Source organism: Hetaerina americana, unplaced genomic scaffold (genome assembly GCF_022747635.1).
Source record: "Hetaerina americana unplaced genomic scaffold, ioHetAmer1.1.p SCAF_33, whole genome shotgun sequence".
In the NCBI taxonomy this organism is placed as follows: domain Eukaryota; kingdom Metazoa; phylum Arthropoda; class Insecta; order Odonata; family Calopterygidae; genus Hetaerina; species Hetaerina americana.
In genome coordinates, this window is record NW_027286908.1 from 2,043,899 (window position 1) to 2,068,393 (window position 24,495).

Genomic DNA, 24,495 nt, shown 5'->3' on the forward strand with positions numbered 1-24,495 from the left:
ATTTTAAATGATTATTTATTTCTATCCGTTTAAAACTATCATCTCAGCAAAATTTCCTGAATCTTCACCGAATGTTCTTGTTTCGAGGGCGACTTTCCTCACTTTTTTTACTGCTTTCTCCATATCGCCAGCCACTCTGACGATTAAGTTTTGCCCATTCGCCGACAAGTTTCGGGGCATCGACACTTGAACCAACGAAAGAATGCACTGGTTGACTGCGGGTATCCGAATGTTTCGGACCGGAGTGGGGCATGGGATATATTATATTACGTCGGTGATTGGCGGCGAAGTGGCACAAAGCGTCCCTCCCTCATCTTCCCCCGCCCCCTTCTGCTTGCGGATGGACAGGGGGAGGAGGTGTGCATGCATGCCCATCCGCACGTTGGTGCAGCGGAGGAAAGAGAGGCGTCGCCGTCCCACACACGGCTTGCCGAGCGGAGGCACTCGAGTGCGGCAGGCAGCGTTCTCGATTCCGTTCACCCCACCAGCCGCCGAACGCCCCTCCCCTCCATACCCCCACCTCCTCCGCCTCGCATTTTATCAAGAGCGATGGAGAAACGAAGCGGGATTTCCAGGATCTGCCAGGCGAGAGCGCGCGATTGTGCGTGCGTGCTCCGAGGTGGAGAGCGCTCTTGAAACATGCGGGAATCCCAGAGAGAGAGAAAGAGGGGGGGGAGGCACGGAGGCCGCCTCCATCGCCTTAAAGAGGCAAATAGCCGGCAGAGAGCGAGAGGGGGCCGGGAGGGGTTGGAGGGAAGCGGAAGGCTTAGCGCGAAGGGGCGATTACCCGCCGGAGAGGGCGGCCTCTCCCTCCCTCCTGCCGATGGCCGGCCGGGGAAAATCCCCCACTCCCTCCAGGGGGGGGAAGGGTCCGGTGTCCTCCACCCCACGGGGGGGAGGGGGCCGGACGGCCAAGCCATTTGTCGCGAGCGGAGGAGTTGAAGTGAGCAGAGAGGTTAATGCTTCCGCAGTCGCCCCTCCAAGCGTAGTGGAAGCGTTTCCTGAAAGGTTTAACGAGTCGTCCGTCCACCGAAAATGTTTGGAAGCGAAATGCGTGCATATGAATCAGTTTCGTCATAGGGAACGATAATGAGGACGAAATACTATTCTACAGATTTGGCAATGCAAAACACGAATCCCGGTTCGAAAAAGAAAGCGATGTCTAATAGAAAAATTCACCAAAGCCGTGTTCTCCGTTCACTCCCAATGAATAAAAATCATCAAGTCCAAGAATATGCCCAAAGTCTATGTAGTATCATATCATAAAATTCACATATTTTGGAAAGTAACCAAAAAAAGGCAATGCCCAATTTAACACCATAAACAGTCTCCTTATGTGCAAATTGCAATATCCAGTAAACTGAATCGCAGAAATGGCCACCCCCACGATGCTTTTGATGTGATATGATGGCAAGCGAACGTAAAAATCCACGAACAAACTCCTGTCCCAAATCCCAAAATGTTGACGTTCCTCGTAGGAACCAATGCTGCCAACCGCGAGTTTTTATTTATTTGAATCGATTGGTGATTTTGCACCCATATTATTCCTCGGAATGAACAACTGACTTGGCAATCGATTCGGACGGGCAATGAATTCATTCATCACCCACGAAATAACTTCGCGTCCGAGCGTAAGAACTGCGACCTCGAGAGGAATGAATAGTGCCCCTTTTGAACGAGTCTCTCGATAAAATGGTGACTTCATTTTGTCCAAATACCTACGCACTCTAGTTTTCCGCACGGTACCTTCGCATGCGTGCGTATATCATGCCGTGCGTGCAGCAAATACTTGATGAATAGTACGGGGCGGAAGTTAAGTTTCAGGACACACACAAAAAGTACTATGGTCCGCAACTGTCCATTGCATCCTATTTCGTAGCAGGAATGAAAGAAAGTCCACTCCCAAAAAGAAATTTCGTAGGATTCAGAAAGTTGCTTTAAAAAGGTAAAACGAAGACGGGGACAAAGTACATACATACTAATTCCAAGAAACTGCGGGAGATTCCGCAGCAGGAACTTCTGACGGAGTCATCCGCAGATATAGATTACAATACAACAATTTATGGGTTTAAAAATGATTCGCCTTGACCGGGATCCCGGTCAAGGCGAGTCCAGATTTTTACACTCTGATATTGGTGCATTGTAATACATACATACTATTTCATTTAGGAGAAGAAAGTATCAATCACTTACTTCTGTGACTTTGGGGTGGCTTACTGACGCCCACCTAATCACCGTTTCCTAGTGACTTGACCCACTGCTGCAATTGGGAAGCCCAGTCGCCACTACGGAAGTTCGGAACCCAGCACGCCAGAATACCACCAACTCTGACCATCCACTCAATCTCTTACTGCGGCCATCCGCTGCGGATTCGCCGCTGAGGGTAGATATTCCGCATCCCCCCCCCCCCCAGGTCCCAAGCCGGCAAGAGGGGCAGCCAAAGGCAAAGGGAGTCAAATGGCCCAGGGCACCATAGAATTCAACGCTGGTTGAAATGGCACGACTGACTCGAGGACATTCCCTATACTCCCCCGCCCCTTTTGGTAAGGCTCATTCAGATATAAAACCCCCTCGCATATTAGAAATTAGGATCAAACGGGCTTTTTATTCCATAAAAAGCGTACTTAAGTTTTTGATAAAACGATTCTCATTACAGTTACAGGTAATGCTCACACCGAACGCGTACACTACTTATGAAGAAAACATACAGGGCTTTTTATACGTATAATAAGATAAACCTTGAGAAACTGAATGAATTAGATAATATTAAAACATTGACACACTTCCACCCTTCAAAAAGCCCTCGAGTAACTAAACAACGGCGAATCCGATTTTTGTTCTAAAAGCGATCGATATAAAAAATATCGACAATATACTATGCTATGAAGCAATTCCAAAGCATTGTCACGACTTGGGGGAATCACCAAAGTATTAATTACAACTGTTTTTCCAAGGTTGTAGAGGTTTACTTTGGAAAACCTCTTTGTCTCATGGGCCTCATTGAGAGAGATACAGTGAAATGTAATCCAGATAACACTTCCAGGAGTGTCTGGTAAGATAAACATCTGGCCTCTTAGCAATCCAACACCAGCACATGGCCGAATTAGGTGTGGGTGGTGACGTTTGATGCACGTTTCTTTTTCACAAAACCCAGCGGCATGCAGGGTGAGTCCTTGAAAATATGACAAAATGCCATTTGAAGTAGATTTTACTGGTTCCAAATCAAAAAATCCATGGAGATAGTTGTCTAGGAGTTTTGCAAGGTGAAGGAAAACTCAAATACATGTCAGTCAACTTGGTTTTTATTTTCAAATTGACTGGATATATTTAACAAGTAACATAATTGGTATACTGTATATACAAAATAAAAAGAAAACATTACTCAATTATTACTGTTTTCCTAGGAATCTAGACCTAGTGAGGATCTGAAAAAACATCAACTCCTCAGTTCTTTTAATGTTTTTAGCATCTATACAGCTTCTTAATTTGAGAATTAACATGAATTCATCAGTATAATAGCAACATTCCCCAAAAGTGGAGAATTTCAATTTGGCAAAATGTCTTTTAATCGTTCAAGGCACATGGCAAAATACAAATGAAAATGGCATTGAAATAATAAATAATAAAACAGGACACAAATGGTAAAAATAATAATTCAAACCCTCTCACTATGCGGCAGGTACACTTCTTTCCTGAATCAGGGAGTTAAGGATGACAACAGTCTTTTTCCATATCATTTCCATCAATAATCCTCCCACCCAGTGCACAGAGGCTGAGAATGCATTGCCAATGGACACTCATACTCCGATGAAAACAATTCTTAAGTCAAACATCCCTTCATCTCTCTCTCTCTCTCACTCTTCAATGACAGATGCATTCTTATACTTAAAACTCATCCTCCTCTTTTCGTGAAATACTCGTGGATACTGGTCAAAGAAAGACCACAAATCACATCAACAACAATGAATGATTCACTCACAAAGCTCTCACACATTCATACAAATAAAAACATTCAACTCTTTCTTCTCCCATAACAAATTGTTCTTTAAAAAACGTCTATGTGGTGGGGCAGTGACCACCCTCCCCCTTCCGATCCACGTCGACACACGCTGGAAAGGACATCGATCACTCCAACAATTGACAAGAATAGTATTTACACAGTTACATCACGTGGCAATTATTTAAAAAAAAAGCAGCTGCCCACAAGTCTCCTCTTCAGTCAACAGGTATCGAATGTCCTTTTTAAGTCTTGATTACACATTCTGTGGAAGGGGATGGAGGGGGAAGATTGTTGATAGCCTCGTTTTGTGGTTCCCACAGGCATACAAGTCTATATCGCTCCAAGGCTCGAGGGCCGCACTCGAAGCAGCTGCGCCCGCCGCCCTCCTCCTCCTGTGGCTGGATGGCGCACACAAGCGAAGGTAGACTCCTTCTCATCTCGACCCTCGTCCTCCCCTCGCATCACAGCGCCACAGGCTCGGGGCACCATGCACTCTCAGCTCAGGCACTGATGTCAATCGCCTCAATATTCATCCTGAGACCATTGAAGTAGTTGTTTGACTTCAAGCTCATCTAATGAGGCAAAGACATGCATACTAAAAATTAACTAAACTTTAATGTTTAATGTTAATAAATGTTTGAGTCAAAAAGTCTAAAAGATGGACAAAAATCAAATGGTCCATATTTACGTTTTAATCTTTCCTTAACTAATTTGAAACATAATTCGTCATAACAAAAAGAAAAAAAATGCTTCATCATAACAATCATTAAAGCAAAGTCAGACTTATATAAATATAAAACCAATTATTATTGTGTGCTCAATAAAAAAATGGGACAACAAGAAGAAGTCCTCCAGGTTAAAATCATCATCATATCATGAAAACGAGGACCAAGTTCCCGGAGGAGGGCAACTTATATTGGTTTCAGGAATGCTGGGAATGGGGGGGAGGAACCCAGCCCCCTGGGGGGAAAACAATCAAGGAAGGAGGGAATTAGATAGCCCTGTTCCCACCGTCCCTTTCTCCCGAATATATCGCAACTTCTCACGGCAACGTGTAATTTCAAAAAAACTTTCGTTTTCGCGCGGGCGCCTTGCTGCTCCGATTTGCGAAACGGTCCCTTGCATCCCTTGGGCCACTTCACCGACACGAACGCCGCTAAAACTTTCCCCGGTGGACTCGCTTTCGAACTTCGGTAGTGGGAGAGAGAGAGAGCTTTTTGACGGTCAGGGAGAGCGGGCGTAATAAGGGAGGGGGGGTGGCGCCCATAAGGGGAGGACGGGAAATTTTCACTCCCCCCCCTCGGCAGCACCTTCCTTACCAAAAAGAGAGGCAGAGGGGAGGCCGCGGGGTGGTATGGCGGAGGGGGCGAAATCAACAGAGCAGCCCCCCCCCCTCTAGCCAGGCGCCCACTGGAGAGATCAACGAACGCAGCGGCAGTCAATATTTTCGACAGTATAGATACATATTTGCGCGAGGAAAAACCGGTTTTTCCAGCGGAACGACAGAGGTGGCTCTTGAAGGTTCCCGAAAAAAATGCCGGGAAAGGTTATATCCCGCGTCTCTGCGGCCGCCAAAAAGTTGGAACGCGTAGCGTAATTGTCAGAAATAATTCTGAATCAACAGGTATCGAAGAAAGCTGGCCAAGGGTCGCTACGGGGAAACGTATGATACAGAAATACCCGCCGCGTTGGGATTCACAACAATGACGAATAATTTTTACAGGAACTTGGAACGTTTAGCATGATGAATAATCAAGTTGGAATGTGTATATTACCTATTGAGTAAAATCATGAACGAGTCACCTTAATCAGAGTCGTGAGAACAGAATCAAAGCATGGATTGGCGAAGGATTACCTACACGAAGGTCACCAAAATTCGCACGAAGTGTTTCTTCTCGGGTTTCCCACCAGGCCAGGGGTGGCATTCTGGCGTTTCGCAACTCGACACGAGCGGCAACGCTTCGGCTGTAATGCTACCCCTGACCCGAGAAGATTTCGCGCAGCGAGAACGCAGGGGGAAGCACCAGATCCTACGTCACCTATTGTTGCCTCCTTGCAATATGGAGTGGGAGGGGGAATGTTGCTCGATTAAGCGACTAATTCTTTGGTCAACACTTGTCATTTAAAATTTCCAAGTTGCAACTAAGCACGACGAAAAAAAATACTGCGGGCCGGGCTAGTAACTAGACTGCAGCGACCACGAAACAGCCCCATTTTTACAGACCTTCTTGTGACCATGTTGACTAATATATACGGCGGCTGCCTAACATTTGAAATTTCGCAACGATTTCCAATGCATGTAATTTAATTGTGACATCATCCCACTCAAATGGATGAGGTCACCTGGGATTCAAATCAATGTAGGCGAAGCGGGCTTACAGCGAACCGACTCGCAGCAACACCACCTGCGAGAAGAGTATACGTAGGCACCTGACAGGAAAGGAGACACCCTGAAACCAAGACGCCTTCAACACAATGGACGTGCCATAAATATGGAATAGAATTTAAGGAAGTGCCAAATGGACTGATCAATTGGGATAAATGAAACAAAAAACACGCACAAATCCAAAGAGCTTTCCAGGTTACATGACAATAAAAATTTCGCATTGGCTAATGATGAAAACAAGAAAATTGCTATTCGGATTGGAAATTCTCGTAAACGAACATCCACACGGCGATAAAAAACACAAAGGTAAACATTATATCACTTGTCAAGCGGAAACGAAACAATTAAAATGAAAGATTGGAAAATACGAATGCGCTTATGGATACCCAACAGAGCGCTGACGCAAATACAACGAATTACTTTACCGGCGGGTATTATCAAATAGGTCGGGAAACGATATTCGCGAAAGTATTGAAATGCGTGAAAACATTATGGTGAGGTAAAACTCCAACACCGAAAATCACTAAATTCACACTATTCCTCGCAACCACAACACAGCTAAATCTGACGATATTATAAACGCTCTACCTCTACATCTACATAATACCCCGCAAGCCGCCGCAAGGGCGTGTGGCGGGGGGTACCTCTACCTAAGTAGTTCATCGGTATTTCTTTACACCCTAGCCATATCAAAGCTCGATTGCCAGATATTCTAATATAGGAAACACACACGAAGGGGAAAACCTAATAACCATTCTCTCTCTACTTTTCGTGACTTTAGCCATCCATCAAACGGCGTCATTTCCGGTGGGCAGAAGGCTCTCCAATCGCCTCTGACCAACGAAAGAGGGTCGACGCTAGGACGAACGAACGATTTCCCTATCCACACCCGATTCCATCTCGCTAATTCCGTTTGCAGTGTCGAAGATCACGTTCTGACGGCAACGGAGTTGGTGCAACGTTTCCCAGATACGGGAAAAGCTGTGGCGCGAAGCTTGCGCGACGCAGGTGGGGAGGCCCCCGAGGGCCACCAAGTCGCGAGGGGGAAGGGGTGCTGGGAAGGGTCGCCGGCGAGGAAAGCGCCGAGACGACGGCCAGCGAAGGTAGCACGACGATCTGGTAATAGAATTGGACATGTGAAAATAAAACGAAACTCAAATGGGAAGTAATAAAACCAAGTGGGGAGAATACGAGTGAAACGTTGCTAAATTCCATCTCCCGAGACATTTTCATTCTATAAGAGCAGCACTCATTTTAACATTTCCATTCCTAACTATTCCCCGCTTGCCAGAGAGACATTCGACCGATTTATCTCCCGGGTCTCAGGATACTGATTAGGTAATTTTGACGGGGATCACTTCTCATTATTCGACAGAATACCACCACTGCGGTTTCGGTTTTTGCCAGGTCCAGCGCGCGCGATGGCCCACACAATTTCTGCATCCGAATCGCAATTCGAATACTAATTCCAGACCGGAAAAAAATATAGACCTTACTCCGCATCTCCTCCCGAAATTTACTAAGAAATGGAAAAATATCAGACATGACAACACCATGAGTTGCATGTCTCTGTATTTGTAGTATTCTTACTTTTCCGTTCTACATGATCTGTCTTGCTATGGTGGAGGCCTGCCATATAAATAGTTGCGGTTCATTTTTATCCCTTTTTTTTCGCATAACAAATAACTATTTAATTAATTATTATTATTGAATTAAGCCTTGTTTTGAATTGAGCCTTCCTCCATATGCATAATAATTTAGACGTCATTTGATAGAATTTCACTACATATTTTCCCTTTTCTCTTCTATCTCCTCCGTCATCACTTGCCATTCCCGCCTGATGCTGGCACTCCCTGCCACACACATATTCGGTGGATCGTGGGGTATTTCCCTCGGCGTCGAATATCTATCGCAAATTCGAAAAAGTTGCTCCAAACAGCAGCCCGCGGTATCCCCAGAAATATCCGTTTAATTGCAATAATGCATCGCCGCGGAAGAAATAAATGGTTTAGGGGGAGGGACGGGGTGGAAAGAGAGGGGATTGGTAGGAGGTTGGGAACACACTCACCTCATCCTCGCTGGAATCGGAGTCGGAGTCTTGGGGCAGCGGGAGGGGGCGGGCGCCCCGGGCGACGAGGTCCCGGGCGAGGGCGGATTGCGAGCAGGCGGCCGCCACCTGGTACGCGGTCATGCCGGCGTACGTGGTAGCCTCGAGGTGCACGGGGCACTGCTCGATGAGGAAGTGCGTGAGACGCCGATTGCCCATCTCCACGCCATAGTGCAGCACCGTCCGGCCGCTCTTACCCTCCTACAAAGAAAAAAGGGAAACACGTCCTGAATTACGGCGAATGCACCACAGTACGCCAAACTCCAATATCACTACAGCAACATATGTAATCTCCTCTCACGGAGAGTACTATTTGAACTAACGCTCTATATCTCCCCAAATGTCCGGGGGAATCAAATGGTATATGGGCCGAGAGGAATACTTAGGAATGTTTTGAATGCAATGAATTATTTCAATTAAAAATACTATATTACATACTCCAGCCATTTGCAACTCCCAAATATGTTTGTGACTACGTAATAATTTTTTTCCGCCAAATAAATCTAAGCCCGCCAAATTTGCAACATCTCTAAAAATAAATCCCAAGCGTAATTAAAACACCGTTGCAAATCGCCATAATGCGTGACCTCGGGGAGTGTACCACCGGGAATGCAAACCGGGGAGTGGGGCGTCCTATGCGAGGATGGAAGAGGGGCTGATGGGGTGTAGTACTTACCCTTGCGTTGACATTCGCTCCGAACCACACGAGATGCCGGAGGACGTCCAGATTGCCTCCCGCGGCCGCCAGGTGAACGCACATGAGGCCTGCAATGAGAAAAGAGGAGGGAACGCTTAATACGAATAAATGAATCAAGATACGTGTCTAGAAAACTATCTACCACTAAGAAAATACCTGAACGCAATCATTCGAGGGGAAGTATACCATGCTTATCTCAAATTGTGGTCATCGCTGATTACTTCTCCGAATAGATTTCCCGGTTTCCCTTTCCTCTACCGAGGGTGCAATAAGACCGACGGCGGCAACAGGTCTAACAAAAATTGTTCAGATCAGCCGTGGGGGACAAAGATCAAATTTACCCGACTGTTCATGGGGAGGACCTGTCGCCACTGTCAATGAAAACGTCGCTTTCCACTCAAATTTGGAAATGGTATTATCATAACGTTGACAGGGGCATCCTGCTTCTAGAAGTGCCCGAGAAAATCTGATTAAAGTCATGAGATATGAATTATAATCCAGATCTTTGATAAGCCATAAAAGGGCAAAACGGGTAGGTTGGAGGGGGAGGTCGGACACTCGCAAAAAAAACAAATACAGAACGTGATTTACACCCTAATTACCAAAATTAGTAAGAAAACCTTTTCCGGGTTGAGATTAATATTTTTGGTTCCTATAATGAGTAAGTGACATATTTCCGCGAAGTGATGACGAAGATGAACGTAACTGACAGTCGGTGGAAACCGAGGAAGGTGAGCGCACTATCGATGGCTATCTCCTGTTAGGCATCCTTTCGTATCCCGTAAAATTAGGCTAATTCATTCAGGCACGCTACTGAACCCTTTAAGTAACCCCACCAAAAGGCAACACTGCAAAACTTATCAATGTCTTAACGCTGAAGGGGGTGGAGAGAGAAAAATGAAGAGATAATCGTGATCGGGAAACACCAAATAAAAAGCAAATGGCTCGTTTGCCGCTCCAAATTGAAGACAGTGAAAAAAACGAACGCCTTGGGGCAAGATAACAACGGATGTGATGACGTGACGGTGATATACAAAATATATAAAAAAAGAAAAGAGTGCCGCCGAAACAATATAAGACCCAAACAGGAAGCGTGTAAGGCTGTGCCTCATGAATTCGCAAGTGGGATTCGCGATATTCCAGAGAGACAGAGGGTAGAATAATTAAAACATGGTTTGTGAGACAGTAGTCTTGGAAAATTTTCGTAAGGCCAGCATTTAGTTTAAATATTAAAAAAAAACCACCAATGTTAAGAACGAAGAATACATTTTCATGAGATTTTCATTTATAAATCCCTCCGTTGCCAAGAACACTATCAAAACATTAATCTCCTAAATTCACAGTAAGAGATCAATGGCAGATAGGCGAACGTTTGGCTGCACTCAAGGGGAGTTGCCGAGGGAGGCAGCCAAACGATTGGGAAGTGTCAACATTCCACCCGGAGAGGTCGAGTCGATAAGAGTTGTAAATGTCGGGACACGTTATCGAAGCTCTTTATTAAAGCACTTCCATTGCAAGCATTTCGACTGGGCGGGTGGCTCACAAGACAAGATACAATACCCAAAAAAAGTTCTCAACTCGCTCTGTTCATAAGCCAGACGAACGGAAAAACCGCTCTATATTACGCTTCTCGTCAAAGTCATTTGGATCACATTGCCGTGGAATACAAGTCATCAACAGGGAAATGCAAAGCAGAATTCAACAAAAAAAAAACGCATTTCTTGACCATTAAGGCGCACGGAAACCGGGCCATGCACAACCAACACGCAGCGCGGGGGAGAGAGGAGGCCGCCGTGGGCCATCTTCACCCCCCCCCCAGACCTCACGATCTATGCCCCTGGGATACTCCCTTCACAAGGTAAACATATTCGTCTAAGTTTTTTCTAATGGTTCACGCGCTGCCACGATAGGAGGAGGGCAACGCGAAGCGTAAGAAAATAATTCGGATGAAAAATACGAGTCGAAAAAGGCAAGCAAAGCGGGAGCAAGGTGAGAGGGGAGGTGGGGCAAGCGCTTTCAAATTGACTCATGCCTCAGGAACCCACTTGCCCCCCCATTTGGCCCGCCCCCCACACTCCGGACAGAAATTGACCCAGGGAGAGTATTTTTGGAGCAGCGAGATTCTTATTTGAGACTACCCTCGCATCCTCAACTCCGCAATAGTCACTCCTTTAGGTTCCCGCGTGGAATAGAGGGAGAAGAGAGGGAGGTGGGCGGAAAAGCGACTCGGAATTCGCCACCCCTCCGCGCCAAATGGGGGCATGGGGAACGAAAAAAAAAGGATGAAACGATGAGAATAAAGAACGGCTCCACGAAGCAGCCTCCGCCTGCTCCCCCTTCCCACGCCACCGTTCCGAACGAGCGGAGCGAGGGGGGGAGGGGGCGAGAAAAAATATAAAGAGCGAGGAATATCTCGGGGAATCCCCAGCGCACAAACAAGAGGAGAGGCGGGCCCAGATGGCGAATGAATGCGAAGAGCATCGGTGCCGCCTATGAAAGCCATTAACGCGGCAACGAGGGCCGCCTGCGTGGCGCACGTTGCAGGCGAAGGAAGCGGGCAGGTGCCTACAGCACCGCCACCCGTCTCACAACCCCCAAGAAGGAAAAAAAATTTTAACGCTAACATCGAGTCGCTGATGGTAATAAATAGTTCAACCAACACCTGATACATGCCGTGTGGGAATTTTAAACATTGCAGGACTGGTAAAGCTTGTAGCTTTGAGAAAGGAACCCAGCCAATAGCCTGGAGGGATGTAAAAAAAACTAGAGGGATTTCCAAGAGCTTTTAATCTCCCAAAACCAATGGAGGAACGACATACGAACATCAGTTTTCCCGCGTCATTAATAAAACAGCCAAAATGGCAAAGGGGATAATCTCCACTACCCTTTCGCAATCATGGAAACAGTAAAATGTGGATGTGGTAAGGATGGTGTTTATGTCAAACATGTATCCCCGAAGTCATTGGGACATTGGCCACGAACGTACTTCGCCTGCCAATTACCTCCAGGAAGCCTAACTTCCGCAAGAGCAAGATGGCGTTCCAACTAATCGACACGACACGGAAAACAGTTTAAAAAAAGCCAGGCACGCGAGAAAGCCAGTTGCAAAATTTCCTCACACTAATTTATTTTGCTCAATGCGCTCAATGCTCCAGTAACAAGAAATTATCTGCGAGATCAATCACGTAGGATATATAAAAAAAAGAACGGCAGTTCAACTGGAGATCATCCGCTGGAAAAGGGAAGATACGATTGTAACAGGCATATTAAATTTTATTACAGTAAAAAAGGCGGAGTTATGCAAGAGTAGATCATAAAAATGTATGATATGAACTTTCCTTTGATGTAACTGAAAATGAGGAGATACATAAGAGAATGAATTCTGATGGACGGCAAGGCAGGAGGATCGTGAACAGGGACCGACAATGTCTCTCACACGCACAAACAAGCATCTAATTCGCCCATCGCCTCAAATGCCTCCAGGCAGTAACGAACGAACCTTCAGCGCGCCCTTCCGAACAAACTCTTAAATTGTCTGGGCATGGACTGCTAATGCAGAAGACCTCCAAAACGCTGGCTCAAGGTTTCCCATCGATCCACGCAGAATAAATTTTGACACGGCAATCATCTCTTGGATGAGGGAGAGGGAGTCGCATGCGAGTTTTCAGTGTCGGACGCCCAGTTGGTCGACAACGGGAAGAGAACGTCTGGTGAGCTGGGGGAGGGAGCGGGGTGGAGGGGGTGGTCAAGCCCGCCCGCCTCCCCCGAAACCACTTCCCGAAGAAACATCGGAATTTTTCCTCTGGGAAAAGGTATTAGGCGTCCCCTCGACTACAACAACACGCCCGTGAGGCCATATAATCTCTCCCGCACCTACCCTTGCCTCTCCTCCCAACTTGCATACACACCCCAAAAGTGGAAGGAAAACAGGCACGGCACAGCAGGGGCAGAGGGCGACCCCTTTAGCCCCTCTCTCCCGCACTCTCTCCGAGCAATGGACTCGGGGAAATCCCAGGAAACGGGGTCACCCACGCCACCGTTCGCCCGCCCGCCCCCTTCTTCCCCCCACTCCCTTTTCCCCTCGAAGCGCACCTTCGACGGCGGCCCTCCACGGCGCCCTGTTGCCAGATCGGGCGGCTGCGGACGTATACGACACGCGGGAGGGCGAGCGCGCCTAGTCAGCAGCCCCGCGGGGAAGCGACATTCTTACGGACGGCATCCAGACTCGTCAAATTCCCGCTCCGCTCCGTGGCGACGTGGAAAAACTGCATCCTTAGCGCGGTTACCGTTCGCACTCGGCGAGCCATGAAGCAACATAAGCACAGGAGTCGAGAGCAGAGGAAAAAATGACGGAACCATCATTCAGGAATAAAAATTGTGCAATGGGGACCTCACTAAACGGGTACGTTTATCTATGGAACATGCTTTTGTCAGAATGACAACGCGAGGAACACACTCCTCTAAGTCACGAAAAAGACGGGAGGGAAGATCGCTGGCGGCTAGATCAAAGGAAACTTTTACTTCCTACCTTCCGAGGGTAAAAGGGTCCCGCGAAACCGACAGCTCTTGCTGTCAGTGCGGCTTGTAGTTGAGAGGAAGGACCTGAGCTTCCTCGGACGAGGAGATGGTCGGAAAGTGGGAATGAAAAATGATAAAAAAAGCTGCATATGACACAAGGTAACATACGCACTGCGGAGGAACGAGCAGGACAATTTTTCACCCCTTAAGAATCATCCCCTGCGAATAGAATATAAATAATGAATGGGAAACACTCGAGCAGCGAAGCGAGAGGAAGGAATCGAATAGGAATGGGAATCCGAGCCAAGGACTGACTCCTTATCCGCCGAGGTGATCTCTCGCGTCCTTCCCGACACGCGGGGAGGATGGTGGGTGGGTGAGTCCTCGAGGCGGCGCCACGGAATGCGGGCACCACCAGAGAAGACTTCCAAGCACAGACCAGGGACATCTCTCATGGTGGGGCATACGCATCGCAAGCGTCATTGGGCGACCGTGAGTCGAAAACCGTGAAGACGACGCTGCATTGCCGACGCGACATCGACCCGATCTTGGTTAACATGAAAATGGTATTCCCCCGTGAAGGTTCCCGAATAGACGGCAGGCATGCGCCAGCATCAAATAAAACGCCGCCGGAGTAAACAGTGACATTCCCGATGCACTCAGCGACCAATGAGCCCTCCGAAAGGCGGGGAGGGGGGAGACGCAAACAGGCAAATCAATCAAGGACCTCCACTTCAGATCGGAGACAACTCGAAAAAGGGGAATAGGTCGTCGCCAAAGAATCCCGCCTGGAACGCGACCGAAAACACGAACGCCGATACGCGGCGGGGCCCAAAGCCACCGAAAAGAGTTGTGTTGCCGATGCTCACCCTCCCCCACCCCCCCCCCCCATGCAACCTCCCGTCCAAGACACTCATCAAGCATATGGTGTGTATCGAATCCAACGGTGGAAAAATAATAAAATCCTCACGAGACGGCCGATAAAATTGAAACTGTTTGCCGAAGCGAGGAATTCCCGAGCCGCAGAAACAGGGATTCCCCAGGCCGCAATTCCGCCGAGAGGGCGGGAGTGAGGGAATGGAGGAAGGAAAGCTCCTTGAGAGAAAGAGAGAAGGAGGAGGGGAGTGGGGGGGGTTGGAACTCGAGAAACCACCTCCCCCGCCCGACCTGCCCGCCAGTTTCCCAGCGTCCGACACGCCGTGGGGGGAAGGCGGGTCGGGCCGGGATTTCCACCCGCCCCCTCGACTCCCCTCAGACCCCGGCCGCCCCTGCCCCGGCACGATCGCTTCCTTGCGAAGGAGGGGAGGGGCGGTGCGAGGGAAATTGCTGAGGGGGTATCGCCACTGCCGGAATTCCAACTGCACTCGTATATTGGGGAAGGAATAATTTAACAGAAGGAAGTAAACAACACATGCGTAATTCTGCATGTCTAGACTTCACTGCTAAACATTGCTCTGGAACCGCCGAGAGGAGCGTGTGGCAGGGTGTGTTTGGTATTCGCACATTTTTTCCTGCTGCTCTGATAACGAAATATGTGAGGCGGGAGGAATTTTTCATATCGATCGGTTCCTTCAGAGAATTTCGTGCCACCTCTCGATGAATACTTCAGTGCCAAACGCAACTACTACCGCTAAACTTGGTGCTACTCTTCTTTCGGCTTTTAACCCGTTTCGTCCAGAGATTCGTATTAGCCGTTCAGCCGAACATGGATGGCACTTTCGCGGACTCCCTTATCACTATGGCGGTGATCGCAAAACATTTTCCCTCGACAATGACCATGTTCGGAGCCATAACAGTATGGCATCCAAATTTACCCGCATGATACGTTACGACATGGAAAATTTCCAAGGACCCCTGCGCCATGAACCCACCCACCCTTCCCTCCCATGGCCAATGAAGGGAAAGAGTTATCCATTGTTTAGGATGAGGAGTCCGAAACAATGCAACATGGCAAGAGATAGTCTTCCCAGTTCACTGCTAGCCTCTGGGAGAGCATGGCAGCGGGTGCACGCGCCTTAGGTCAGAAATACGCGTGTTGATGATCGCAAAAAGTATGTGTGCGATCGATTCTGGAGATCGTGAGCTGCGCCGGGGCAGGGCCGACTCAGTATCGTCCACCCCGGCAGGAGAAAGAGAGTTATAAGCTTGCTTCCTCTGGGGCACACCTGGGATATTCTCTCGGTATATCACTGGGGTGTTCATTATGAGGTACTTGTGAAGGCGGAATGAAACAAGTCAGACAACACTTCCTCGGGGAACACCTGATTTGACCCCGATGGCTATGCGTATAACATAACATTAATCACTAGCCCATTGCCAGCGCATAAAAGGTAAATAAAGAATCAAATTCAAAAAATGGTGGGCGCACAAGCAACGCAGGCACTAATTATCAGTAAGCACTCTGCTCTTGGAGCAGGACGAACAATTGATGTAATGCATTAACTCATAACATTGGGTAAATGTATACAAGTTTGCAAATTATTTGATAGTTTTTTCACGAATATTTTTCCCTTTTCCCGTCCTCTCCCATATCGTTCCTCCCTTATCCCCTCACCCTTACTACCCTGCCACACAGGCGGGGTGGTAAGGGTGAGGATCGCGGGATATCTATGTCGAATCATAAGACTATTCTTAAAACACTACTTCTCTCTACATCACGGGCTTACAAGTTACGAGAGTAGCTTGCCATGAAAATCAACCGAACAGTGGGTTGGAAACTATAACCGCCTAAAAATGATATCGGGGTGGGTTTCGTTTTGCGGGGTACGAGAGAGGGAGGGGGCGAGTGGTGAATGACCCGGGGGGATTTCCAAAACGCATCGGGTGGATGCATCGAGTGTTAGAAAGTGGAGGCGTCACGCACTCGAACGAATAGTTGTGCGGGCGGTGCGACCCCTCTTCGTTCAGATGCCCCCCCTCTCTCCCCACCTCTCAGGGGTGACTGTCCAGGGGGAATGAGGGGCGGAGAGGACGGCGGAGGGACTTTCACGGAGCGGAAGGCCCTCCCACCCCCTCTCCCGATGACTCCGGGACAAAAATCCAAGTTTCGCCAAACTAAGCGCAGACAATGCGGCGACTGCGGAGAACCGCGAATGCTAATCCGCGGGCGGAGGGCGTGGGCACGATTCGAAGGGCAGACCCCCCCCCCCCGCTAACAAACCAGCGAGGTCGAGGGGCCGGGAAGCGCAATGGCCGTCGGAGGGCTACGACACGGGGCGAAGATTTTTAAAAAATCCTAAAAGTGGCAATCGCGCTTCGCAGGAAAATATGGACCATCGATTACAAAATGCGAAATAAAAAACCAAAATTCTTTATGGGGTGTGCGTATTCAATGACGACACGATATAGCGATATAGATGGTTTATGATCTATGTGTTTGCATGAAGGGATTTTAGCATGAGTGCGTACGCCGCTGTGGGTGTAGTTTTTTTGCATGTATGTGCTGCTTTTGCACGTGGTATTGCACCTTGTCGCGGGTGGTGACCTAACATCCCCCGCCACACACCCTTTGCGGCGGCTTGCGCGGCATTATGTAGATATATATGTATAGAGGCCACGCGGTAATTAAACGAAATAAAAACTTTCGTTCCGAGGGGCCCGTGGCGGGGTTGCGATGAGTTCTGCATGTTCCTGTGAACTGGAAACTCGGGCTACTCTGGAAACCTAAGAAATAAGCAGATCTAATGAAATACCCAAATATACAGGAACTTCAAAGGCGCGCACCGGTGTGGCAAGGCCTATTGCTAAACAAAGTCAACTCACAGCAAATAAAGCGATGTCCACTTTAAATGAGCCTAAGATTCGATGCCATCGGCGAACGTCCCAGTCGAGGCTTTTCCTATTGTGAGGAGGTCATAAATGTCAACGGTGCTTGAAACCTTTTACTTCGTGTCTACGGGTTGGCCAAAAAAATGAACGGATATGGAAAATTAATTTGCTTGAAAAATACGGTTATATATTCAGAAAACGACTTCCAAAAAATTTTCCGGAGGAATAAAGGCAGTTATGGGTGGATGAACGGGAATGATTAACAGTTATCAGGGTCATAATTGGCAACCGCCTCTGAGTCGCCTTCCAGGTGTGACCAGGCTCGAGCGCAGGGAGGATTGAGCAAAGGTAAATTGACAACATCGAAATGGGAAGGAGGCACCACGTCAACAAACTGTTTGTCAAGCGGTAGAGCCAAGTAACATTGCCGGCGACTGAAGGATGAGCGGGATATTGTTGGTCATCACCATTCAAGCGCGCAAAGGCACAGACATTAATTAAGATATGAACACTGGCTCAAGATAGGGCGGTGGGATATTATTTCCCGGCCCGGACGAGATCAAGGGGTTCCCGTTTAGTTCCCGGCGGACTCGGAACATTAGCAGCAAAAACCAACCACGGCGCCTGCTGATGGCCTCTGCATAACACGGCCCCGAGACACGCGTGGGCGACACTTTCGCTTCCCAATCAAGCCGAGCTCCCGTCACGGTGGAAAAACCTTCAATGCGGAAGCAGTGCGTCACGAGAACCATCTTCACGATGACTGTATACTCGCAGTGCTCGCGGGATTCCTGTTTTCAATTCTAGAAACCAACAGCGACAATGATCACGTGCAGATTTACACACTACCAACATACCAACGGTCACACATGATCAAAGGTATGCGGATCAAATTTTTGACGGTTAACGACTCGGCTGCAGGAACGGGGTGCCGTCACTTAATCTAATGGTATCAAATTCGCAATTCCGAATCGTTATTCATTAAAAAGCGAATCAAATAGCAATACAACCCTCTTAGTGCTTACCTCCCACTAGGATTCCAATACCACAATTACGCGAGACTCGCCGAAATCCTATCAACACGCAGTAGTATATTAAAAATCAAACTGATGCCAAATAAACAAATAAAATTATACCGTGAGTGATGGCAAAATACCCTCCGGCATCAGATGATAGCGTAGTATTACAATCAAAACTAACACGCGATTGTGCCCTTGTTAGAAAGACCACGAAAATAGCTTCGATCCATCTTCACAACATGCAAAAAAAAAGCAAGACAACAAGGACGCATGCACGCCCTACTTCAAGAATAACTTGATGCTTAAGACGGCGAACGCAAACCCGGAATTCCTCTCGGGTTCTTTCCATCGAGTCAGGCGGCGGAGGACAAGGGCATCCGAAGCAAGAAGGAACCAGACTTTACGTCGAGGACAGGGGCCGATCCGAGGGCAAAACAGGTCGACACTCAATTATTCCGGGGATATGTGCCCCACTAATGTCACTCGGCACTTACCGTCGTGGTTTCTCTCGTCGATACTGGCAGGTGGGAGTCGGTGAGAGGCGTTGGGGGGCGCGGCGGCGGCCTCCTGCGAAGAGAGCGGCTCGAGGAGGGCGCGGGAGCAGGCGAGGTCACCGGTGCGGGCGGCTAGGTGCAGCGGAGTGTCCCCGTGGCGGTCGCGCTGGTCCACCGAGGCGCCGGCTACCACAAGGCGCCGCACCACGCGTGCCTGCCTCGTCAGGACGGCCAAGTGCAGCGGGCTCTGCGGCGGCAAGAAAGGTCTCTCTCAAAGAGGAGTGCAATGGCGGGGTGGGAGGGTCAATTCACACCCTCCACAAACGAAAACCATGCACACATTCACGGGAGGGAATCACATATTCCCTTCTCATCCACGCATGGCAAACACTGCCACCACGCACCTAAGTGTGCACTTCAATTCTGTACCATACAGTAATAGGACACAGGAATGGTGCCAACGAATGACTGAAGGGCACATCTAGAGCCGTTAATAAGTTAAGGATAATTCTAAATGCGTACACCCCGCGGACACGAAGTGATGAAGAAGGTGGCTTGCTGACAAAAAAATTGGAGAAATGACGATTGGTAATAGAAAATAGAAGTAAACAAACGCACTTGTACCCGGGTTTTTCATACACACAAGGATTCTTGATTCTGGATCACCTCCCCTTTAGTTTTCCTGATTCTTCATCCACATAAATACCGAATGATCCAACAAAAAGGTATGTGGCAGGGGGTACAAGCACCAGGTGGGTTAAGGAATATGAGGATAGAGTAAAGGGAGAATTAGAATAAGGGAAAGGAAGAAAAACATTTTCACAAAAAACCCTCCATAAACCGTGAAAATTTATATACACGCTGGCGGAAATCTTGGTTCAAAACAAGGGCCAATCTCATTCAATTAAACTGTTACTTTTTGTAGAGAAAAGAATTCTTTCGTCAATTGCCACATTCTTCACCACACCAGAGTCATAAGGGTGTACGCCCTTGGACTCTTTATATCCTTCTTTCTTTTATCACACTATTGCATCCATGTTAAATGAGGAAACGCAGCGCTGAGGGCATTGAGCGTCTAATAAAATGTAAACAGAGTATTGACTGGCTAGTTACTTCCAACAATTCATTCTCAAGGTGCCCAAGTTTTTCCAGGCGAGGAGAGAGCCAAACAGAAATGTCACAGTAGAGAAAACACGGGATCTGGCAGAGAATATATGCATATGTGCTGGGATGTTAGCGTTAACGGCCTTGTTGGGACACAGCATATACATTAATTTCCTACCATCGAAATACGGTAAGGTATTGCACGCCATGCTACTACCACTGATATTTCCAAATAGATTCGACGGACTTGGCAGGTGGACGTAGCTAATAGTGGTAAAAATAGCTTACCCATTCTTACTAAAAACTTTAATAAGAATGATTCTTGTCAGTATTTATTTAGCATTCTTTAGTAAGAATTTACTACACAACCCGGTGACAGAATTAAAATATAATCCCAGAGTTTCTAGATGGCAGTGTTACGTTGAAAACGGGTTGTGAAATAACTGGTTTTTGGTGAAAATTAATATTAAGTTTAAACCCATAAAAGGTATTCCCTAATAATGAGAAGGCCAATTAAATGTCGTGTATTTGCACTCCGATTGCTATTAAGTGGGTTGAAGTTTACTAGACTACTCCAATATATTACAAAAAATGTGACAAGTGACACCAAATAAATTTGCTTTCAAGTGATGGAACTCCCAACAGTGTGGAAGGCCATACGTCCATATCCGATACGGTACGATAAACAATCACACAAAAACACCGTTTTGCCATTTCGATATAAGATGGGGGACATTAGGAGGAAAGAAAATGATTCCGGAATAATAAAACCAAAAAAATAATCCCGTGCAAATGAAAGGGTCTATGATTGCAAATCATCAAATGAATAACTTTATAAATCAAACTGACAAAACCCAACGGCCAACGCCCCAAGTACAAACTGTTGTAAAATTCTTTCTGTCAGGCGGTCGTGAACCCAAGGGGAATTCTTGGCAGTCATAAGGGCAAAGATATGTCACCAAAATGGAAAAGGTAAAAAGTATGGCTAACCCAGCTAAACAATGGTTACCAAACCAGGAAGTGACACAAAAGTCACCAAAACAAGATAAAATTTGTTTTAACCGATTATTGCCTGGTATTTTTAGCAACAACAGCATATCTAAGACATGATTAAACAAATTTCTGATATTAATTAATAGACAAACAGGAGAAAGCTCAAAGGAATCCTTAAAAATATCCATTACAGATATTATCAAGTGATCATATCCAGAAGCACAGACATATCACCATGCATTCCTCACTCTCGCATTGGTGGAGTGCATTTTAAAAACCATTACAGCGAAAAACAAGGGCGGGACGCGTGTCGTTTAATTTCCTGGTGATCAAGCAGGCAGACTGGTAGAATCATCACTTCATGAAATTAACCACGATGACATCAGTCCATTCGCGGCAAAAAGGGGACATGAATGAAACCGCAATTAATTGGGTCGTGAATGAAACAGGATTACTAGACTTGAAGGCCAGCTTGCCCAAAACTTACTCCACGTTATAATAACTTTAGGGTATCTCTAAAAATGTATAGAAATAAACGCATGCCTCACCTGTCTTAAGTCATTCAGGATATCCAAGAAAATAGGATGCGGTGCCATGCGTATCAAACTATACACGACTTCAATGAAGCCATGTATGATGGCCAAATGTAACTGGCTGCAAAAACAAAGAAATGTCACATTACTGGAGATGCAAAACAAAGCATTAAAAAGTTAATCAAGATTATTTTCGCAAACTGAGAATGAATCCATGACACTTCATAGAGCCAACATATAAACAAACAAATGCCGATCGAGTTACGATTCTGGAATTCTCAATGCAAGGATGAAATTTCACGAATACATAATTGAATCAGACATTTTAACTAAGCATATTTATATTGAGAAAAGAATTAACACTTACGTGTCCCCATCGTCATCCTGCTGAAAATATTTTTCCCAGGCAAAACATGGCTGAGAAGATTCATCCGTAGACAGTTCTGCCGAGGAGTTGTCCGATTGTGGAACGTTTACATTTGTACATTTCGTGCTGTCTTGTTGTAACTTAGTAGACACATTTAGGTTGTTAAGCGACGAATTCTTCAACGTCAGATGACTGAAAGGCTCTTCAAGTTCAACATCCACACCACTATCAATCCTCATGAAGGTTTTCTTGTCCTCCTTACTTATATCTTGAACGCCGGAGTCTTTAAATTTCCTAGGGGACAAGTCTTCAGACAAACAATGGTCGGATGACACAATATTAGGTCCCGATAAAAACCCTGAATCAGTCCGGCCAGAATCATATAACGAACACTTCCCACTGTCAGAATAACCCTTTGTGCTGGATGAAGAATAAGCATCACGTTTTACAGAGCTCACAACACCCACATCTTGTTGAAATTTAGAAGCACTTTTCCACTGACGTTGACTTTCTTCACACTCCAGGTTAGATGGTAATCCATGCGATAACGCCTGCGGCTGGTCAGACGCACAATCTGAAACCAAGTCGGAACCGTCAATATGGCTAATCGGATGCTGTCCTTGCCACATCGTCACTCCACTAGAGACAATGGAATCACTAATAAATGAAACTAACTAACTTAAAACGGTTTTTCAAACTAATGAAAATAATCTCGGATCTCCAATCATTCCCTCAAGTTCATGAATAATTTAAAATAGCTAACGAATGAAATGCGCGGCACTAATCCCCGATGGCTCCTTAGTAACACTCGCACAAAACTCAAAACAAGTTTTGCGAACGGTGATCCAAACCGAAGTAACTCATTTCAACTAAAGCACACGAGGACTGAACTACAGCACTCTCCTGATGTCAGCTACTACACCACTCTGCAGTCTGACAGTAAATGAAGCAACTACTCTTCAAGCAGTCAACGGATATAGCAACGCGACCTTTCGACTCTCTCCCCAAGCGCTCTTGTCGCTGCGCAGAGAGGGAAAAACCCACGACTGCGGCGCCTCCTGACGAGTTTATGGTGAACTTGAATCCGTTTTAAAACTGTATTCAACGGACGAGGAAATACATTAACAATTAGTCAATGACAGAAATTATTTAATAGCCCCAAAACTTATTTATTATCGTTAATTACGGATATGCAATAAAGTAATACTCATTTAGCGACAAGGGCGCCAACGTGAAAACGTCGAGTTTCACACGGCGGAAATGGCGGAAATTTTGAAATGCTTCTAAAAGAACGACTTGGGATATCATTGACGTCTGTTCAATATACGAACACCAATTACGCATAATAACAGAGAGATCTGAACTTAAAATAATATAAGCAGCAATCTTAGAATGAAAATTAACTTTTATCCAACAAATTGTAACTAGAATTGAAATATGATTTTAAGTTAACAAACAAGAACCAAAAAAACTTAATCAGCTTTCCGCTTTATTTCTAACGCTTGAGTAAAAGTAGTCTCCTAAATGCCTACTATTACTGTACAATAATCTGCGAGCATCATATGTACGTTCAACCTCATCTTCACTCAAAAGTTGCGAATATTATTATGAATTTTATCACTTAATAAGAGAAGTGGTTAATCAAATACTCAATGATAAAGCATTCATTATTTTTCATCATGGCACTTACACTGTAATTTCATATGAACATGACATTAATATTAAAGTACAATATCATATTTGTATCTATTATCCATGGTACCATATTCCTACGTCGTTCAATTAAATAATATGATAAATATTAAGGTTTTTTTTGTTTCATTAGACTTTTATACGTGATTTTTAATTGGATTCATGTAACTTCTGCAAATTTCAGGTTGTGATCTTTTGATGCTTAGCTTGGATACACGACACTACAACATTAGATGTATTTACACAGTGCGGAATCGGTATTGTGCGGTAATGGCTTCCCACCCCCCGAAAGCCCCGGGTTCGTATCTCAGAGGCAGCATGATTATTCAGTTGCATCCCGGGTCCCTACTTGGGGTGCTGCATTTAGAGAGTACTTTATGTGAAGTACACAGGTCCGTTTGATGGGACGTTTAACTGTGGACTCCTTGGCGGTTTTGGTTATGATACAGACGCCTAATGCGACGCCAAGTTTCTTTCCACCCTTCATTTATTCCCTAGATAGCATAACTCCACAAAATTACTCACATCCATTCCTGATGGCGCGAGTGACCTCAGCTATCGGTCGCTTCCCCTAATAACTACTCAGACTATTTCAGGTGATATATTTGTTTCACGCATGCCTCTCTTTGTGGATAGGAAATTGTTGAAAATGGTCGAGAGCACGCAGAAGGTGGAACTTTTTCAGAAAGGGAATTCCACGATGGCAGTCCCTTCCGACCACACACCCACCATCCCCTTAGCCAGGACGAAGAGCCACTTGTCCTGTGCGACAGGGCCATTAGAGTAATAAAAATAAACGGACCTCCGGAAAAATAAA

At 46.4% G+C, this 24,495-nt stretch overlaps 1 protein-coding gene across 3 annotated transcripts; it reads right to left on the reverse strand.

Annotated features, from left to right (window-relative positions):
* Positions 1-3,284: 3,284 nt before the first annotated feature.
* Positions 3,285-22,982, reverse strand: LOC139691341 (NF-kappa-B inhibitor cactus-like). 3 transcript variants are annotated; one of them, XM_071589117.1, is made up of 6 exons: positions 21,987-22,982; positions 21,635-21,740; positions 18,990-19,236; positions 9,170-9,258; positions 8,455-8,694; positions 3,285-4,534 (listed from the first exon to the last, which is right to left on the reverse strand). In XM_071589117.1, exons 1-6 carry the CDS (start codon positions 22,613-22,615, stop codon positions 4,523-4,525), a joined length of 1,323 nt encoding a protein of 440 aa, XP_071445218.1. In that variant the 5' UTR covers positions 22,616-22,982; the 3' UTR covers positions 3,285-4,522. The 3 variants fall into 3 exon arrangements, with proteins under 3 accessions (XP_071445218.1, XP_071445216.1, XP_071445217.1); XM_071589115.1 differs by having other exon boundaries at positions 3,285-4,572; positions 21,987-22,981; XM_071589116.1 differs by lacking the exon at positions 3,285-4,534 and adding an exon at positions 4,563-4,595.
* Between the last annotated feature and the right edge of the window lie 1,513 nt (positions 22,983-24,495).